The 5,781-nt window shown below is 49.7% G+C and overlaps 1 protein-coding gene across 2 annotated transcripts in view; it reads right to left on the bottom strand.

Annotated features, from left to right (window-relative positions):
- Pick1 (protein interacting with PRKCA 1) overlaps positions 1–4,827 on the bottom strand; it is a 20,425-nt gene extending 15,598 nt beyond the window's left edge. Inside the window, exons 1-3 of one of the 2 annotated variants that reach the window (XM_031349241.1) lie at positions 4,585–4,827; positions 4,151–4,254; positions 3,177–3,288 (exon numbers count right to left, since the gene is read on the bottom strand). In XM_031349241.1, the coding sequence (XP_031205101.1) occupies positions 3,177–3,288; positions 4,151–4,191 (153 nt within the window). In that variant the 5' untranslated portion in view covers positions 4,192–4,254; positions 4,585–4,827. Of the gene's footprint in view, positions 1–3,176; positions 3,289–4,150; positions 4,255–4,434 lie in introns of both variants that reach the window. The other variant, XM_031349233.1, reaches the window with a different exon arrangement.
- Between the last annotated feature and the right edge of the window lie 954 nt (positions 4,828–5,781).

The following is a 5,781-nucleotide window of genomic DNA, read 5'->3' as shown; positions in this document are numbered from 1 at the left end:
AAAGGAGGTCTCCAGAATGTACCAAGAAGGGGCCGTGGAGATGAGAAATGAAGAGCAGAGGTCCCAGGGGCTAGATTGAGGACAGATGACAAAAGTCTGAGAAAACAAGATAACACAAGGGCAAATAGCAGGAAATACCAGAGAAAGTAAAAAGAGGTGATGAAGTAATGCTGAGAAGGAAATCCTGGGTTGAGCATGGCAGCACACATACTATAAGGCTAGCACTGTAAGGGAGAAGCTGGAGGATCAGGATCAGTAGTTCAAGGCCAGCCCAGGCTAGATGAGACCCTATCTCACCAAAAAAAAAAAAAAAATTAAATTCAGTTAAGGGCACTGGTTATTCTTCCGGAGGACCTGGGTTTGAATTTCAGCATCCACATGGTGGTTTTCAACTATCTGTAACCACAGTCCCAGGGATCTGATGCCCTCTTCTGGCCTCCCCAGGTAACAGACATGCATATCATGCTCAAATATACACGCAAGTAAAATATTCATACACATAAAAATAAGTACATTTAAAAAACAAAGAAAGAAAGACACCAGTTCATTAGAAAATTCAGCACACGTACAGAAGAAGGGCGGGGCTTGTTTCTGTCCCCTCTTTATCTCCTGAGCCTCCACAGAGCTGGCCAGGGTCTTAGAAAAGCTTTCATGAACATCACCAGTGATGTTAATACTGAGTGGAAGATGGGATATTAGGGAGATCTGTGGTTTTAGAAAAGACTGAATGAACTCTCTATCTCCTGAACTAAGAATGAGTTATAAAGAAAACAAGACAGGAAGCCAGGAGTGATGAAGTAAGAAAACAAACAAGACAGGAAGCTAGGAGAGACGGGTCAGCAATTATGTGCAATCTGTTCTTACAGAAGACCCAAGTCAGTCCCCAGAACCCACAAACCCAGAAACTCATCAACTCCTGTGAGTTCAACTTCAGAGGGATCTGACGCCTCTGGTCTGCATGGACATTTACATTCAAGTGTTTGTTATTACCTCTTTAAAGATAATAACAAACACAACCAGGAAAAGTGGGAGCCAAATCAGGGTGAGACGGAGGGCAGGCACTGCTGATGGACACAGGCCTTTGCTTATGTGCAAACAGAAGAAATGCCATTATGTTAGGATGCAGTTCATTCAATAACCATGATCCTTGGCAGTGAACACGAGGTGGAGTCTAATAGCACAGAGGCTGCGCAGGTACGTGGCCACAGGGACCCAGGAAAGGTTTCTCTCTGTCTCCTGGGGCAGACGAGACCAAATCACCCTTGAAGGTAGAGGTAAGAGCAGATGATCTTCCCAGAGACCCAGTGCCTAGTCTGCTTCTAAGGCCTTTTCGGATGGGTGTTCCACAGGGGACAGTCTGGATCCTTCCAAGGCTACAGAAATGTCACTGACTGGCCAGGCACCTGGTGAAGTAGGCCTCATGACAGATCTGCCCAACGTGTGCACTGCAGTGGAGATGACCAGGGCAGCTTCCTCAGCAGAAACTGTGAACTTGCTCTCCTCTCACTAGCATGGCGGAGTCATGGCAGCCGTGACCTGGGGAAGCACCTGGCCCATTGCCATTCTGTTCCATCTTCATAAGAACATAAAGACATTGGTGCTTACAGACTTCATTTTATTAATTTACTGGATTTTGTTTCTTTTGAAATGGGGTCTCATGTAGGCCTGTATGGGCTTTCAATATTTAATTTCAAAATTTAATGTGTATGTGAGTGGACACACGTGCACTATATGCATGCAGGAGCAGGAGGCCAAAGAGGACATCAGATCCCATGGACCTTGAGTTAAGGCGGTCGTGAGCTGCCTGACATGGGTGCTAGGAACTGAACCTGGATTACATATTTTTAAATCCTCAGTTACCAGAGAAGAAAATGGAGGCCCAGAGTGATTAAGAAACTCACTAGTATTCAGGGAAGTTTACATACATACGAACCTTGAAATATTACTTCCTTTTGTCTGTTTGCTGAGACAGGCAAACATATGAGCAGCCCACAGAGGCCTCAAACTCATTCACTGTGTAGGCAAGCATGCCTTTGAATTGCTGACCCTCCCTGCCTCCATCTCCCAAGGGCAGGGTTTGCAGGCGTGATGCTGCCACGCCCAGCAGGGACACAGTTACCTCACTGCCTTCCCTCTGTCGGCAAACAGGCTCATACTGAGACATTTACACTGAATATCTGTTATACACCAGGCAGTAACCAGCACTAACTTCAGGTGAATACAAACCATGTGAAGCCAAGAAGAGTCTGCCAGGTAGCCAGACCAGAACTGGGAGTGAAGAACAGAAAAAGAAGAGAGCAGGGACAGCCCCCACTCAAGGGCCTTAGAGCGCAGGGCAGACCAGACCAGACCTCAGAAAGCAGGGCAGGTGAGATGGCTCCCATGCAAGGCCCGGGGCCTGATTTCAAACATGGTATCTCACAGCAGATAACTGACTCTCCAGGGTTGTCCTCTGACTCGAGTGAACCCATACTCACATGTACACACATCAAACACACATATGCAAATACAATTGTAAAATTTTAAAGAAGCAAGATCGACCTTTGTCTGCTGTCAAATGCAGGTGTATGTCTGTGTGCATTCATGTGTGCAAATGTATGCATTCATGTATGTATGCATATATATGTGTGTGCAGGTCAGTCACTCTGTTTTCATTCCCCAGGCACTAAGCACCTTTTTCTTGGGTGGCAGAGTTGTGTGCACGGTGTCTCTGTAATCTGGAACCCACCTATTCAGTTAGGTAGCCTAGGGCCACCTGCATCCACCTCCCCTATACTATGGTTACAAGAACACACACCCCATCAGTGTTTTACACAGGTGCCCAGACTTGAACTCTGCTCCTTGCCAGGCGGTGGTGGTGCATGCCTTTAATCCCAGCACTTGGAAGGCAGAGGCAGGCGGATTTCTGAGTTCGAGACCAGCCCAGTCTACACAGTGAATTCCAGGACAGCCAGGGCTATACAGAGAAATCCTGTCTCAGGAAAAAACAAAAAAACAAAAACAACCTCTGCTCCTCAAGCTTACATGGCAAACACTTTACTGACTGAGCCATTTCCCAGCCTCTGGAGCTAGTTTTTTTCAGAGTGGAAAAATGAACCTCTTTCTGTCACACCCAAGAAGGGAGGTGAAACACTCCGCCCAGGACCCTGCCCTGCCCTACAACATGTGTCTCATACCTGGACAATATAGAGACAAGGACAGTATTGGGCCCCTCCTCCGATGCTGATCCCAATCAGGTTCTGAGCATCCTTCTGCAGGGTGACCTTCCCAGGCACAGTGGGGATTCCTCTGGAAAGAAAAGCAAGTGACACTGAATTCCAGCGGAAGGAAGACTGGAAGGAGCAGGCTCCCATGTCCAGAAAAGCTCCAACAACCTACAAAAAGTTGGCTCTCCCTTTCTCCTCTAGAAAGAGCAACTTGTACCTGAACACACTCAGGAGTGATGCAGGTGTAGGGTCAAAGCCCAGGGCTGCCAAAAACCTGCCATGGGACTTAACGCCAAGGAAACTCCACGATTCCGCCAAGCCCATCCTGTACCCCTTCTCAGGTACTGTACTCGCAGGACATGACAACCCCCTCCCTTTAGAAGAAAGTTACTCAGCTATCCTCCAGCCAGCCATCTTCCTGCTCAGACACCACAGCAGTCACAAGACAACTTAGGCTGTCTAGTAGTGAACAGGCTCAGGTGCCAGCTTGGTTCCTGAAGACCAACTTCCTAACCACCAGCAGCTGCTCACCTCTTATGGAAGACTCACGACACACAAGGCCATGAGATCTGCTCACGCTTCCTAAGGGTCAGACAAATACGATTTTTTGAAAGTCTACTTGACTAATCATCTGTGCCGGGAAGGAAGGTCGGTCTGTGATATTCCCATGTGTAGCCTTTGCAACCTGGCTCCATTGCCATCTTTGGAACACCTTCCCAGACCACCCTAGCAGTACCTAGATAACGCCTTCCAGGGTTCACCTGGCCCAAGTCATGTTTATTTGTTAACCTGTCACAACTCCCTACAAGTGATCTACTACTGGGACGTCTGGGCCCATTTCTACTCCCGTCTACTGAGAAGAAAAAGTGTGTGGAGCTAGGACACCCAAGGACACGAGGAACCGGGGTCCTCAGCTCTCAGGTCCTGGGGAAGAATATACTCACAATTTATCCTCCTCGATGTCATAGTCTAAGTCTGCAAACATGGTTCCGAGAGTTGGAGCCGATTGGCTAAGTGCCCAGCTCGGGAGGGGAATAGGAAACTGGGTCTGACGGAGAAAAAAACACCGGGCTTTAAGGAACTGAAGTGCCCAGATGCCAGCCCCAAGCTCCCGCCCCTCCCCCACCCGCCGGGGGGCGGGGGGCTCTGGTCCTTCCCTCTGGACTGGGAGAGGAAGCCTCAGGCTGGAAGGGCGCGCGGGGGGGAGGGGGGAGTAGGTGATTCTTACTTGGTACAGGGGAGGACCCCAGGCCAGGGCGATGGGCTCGGATTCTGGAGCCCGCCCCACGGTCTCCAGACCCTTGGGAGCCGCTTCGGTCGCTCACCGAGAGTGCCGGTCCCACAGCCAGGCCCGGGCCAGGCTGGCACCTGAACCCACCTGCCGTTCCACCTGGCGGCGACCGCGACTGTCTCGTCACTTCCGGTCGGACGCGGAAGTCCCGCCTTTCCCTTTGGGTATTTGCCCCAATCCCTGCAGGCAACCCTTCTGTCTCCGCTCCCGGACTCTCTGAACCAGGAAAAAGAACAAGTGTTGGTGGAAGTTCGCCGTTAGTGTGAAAAAAAGGAAACGGCAGAAAAGGTCTAGACTTGCTGGCGGCCCCGGACCCCGCCCTTGGCCGTGCCGCCATCTTGGGAAGGACAGAGCTCTTCCCAGCTTCCTTAGCGGCACTCTGGGGACCACTTAGGCCGGGCGGTTGCCGTGGCAACGGGAGCATCCTGGGGCCAGCGAAGTTCAAACCTCAAGACTTTTGCTTTCACATTTTCAGTACCACTTTCTAAGGGAAGCCTGTGTCTCCTCCACTACAGATCGTGAGTGCTGGAAGGTTCTCGCCAAATCCCAACCTCACAAAGAAAGAAATTAAGTACCTGAGAGAGGGAGTAACTTTTTTCAGAGATGGTAATGGGTGGTGTAAGATCCAGATCTTGGTCCTGAGACCCCTTACCGCCAGTCTGGGATCCTTTGAATAACTGCGCTAAACTCAGAGCCATCAGAGGTATATTCAGTGAGCTTTGTCTTTTTCAGATTTGACCTGTCTTTTCCCTACACACGTACTATTACCATTCAGTAAATATTTCTTCAGTATTTTGGCAAAAGATCTCTCACACCGAATCTCCTTCCTTAGTCCCGAGGCCCCTGGAGTCCTCTTGAAGACACAGCCCCCATGTCTCTGAGGCTCAGTAAACACCATCAGTACTTCGCAGCTGGGGAATTCCGACTTTATCTCCCCACCAACTTCTGCTGCCGATGATTATGTCCATTGGGTTCCAGTGGAAGAGAATGGCCCTCCAGGGACCACAACCACTTCATCCAGGCAATGTGGGACCAGTGTCCTTCCTCATGTGGGGGCGAGGTGTGGAGGAGGCACAGAGGTCCTTGTGCTCACAGATAAGCACCAGGGGAACCAGGAATGTTAATGTCACTTAATGGGAGAGATGTAAAACCAGTTTTTGCCCAGGAGACTGGGAGCAGATGTGGTTAATAGCTTGGTGACCTTTGCTCTATCTGCATGGTCAAGACCACACTGGATACTTCCCTGAAACTTATCTTGAGTTCATTTTCTCAGTTAATTTATAG

The sequence above is a fragment of the Mastomys coucha genome, unplaced genomic scaffold, assembly GCF_008632895.1.
Source record: "Mastomys coucha isolate ucsf_1 unplaced genomic scaffold, UCSF_Mcou_1 pScaffold11, whole genome shotgun sequence".
NCBI classification, from domain to species: Eukaryota; Metazoa; Chordata; class Mammalia; order Rodentia; family Muridae; genus Mastomys; species Mastomys coucha.
Note: the sequence above shows the minus strand (reverse complement) of the source record. Positions and strands in the feature narration are given on the sequence as shown.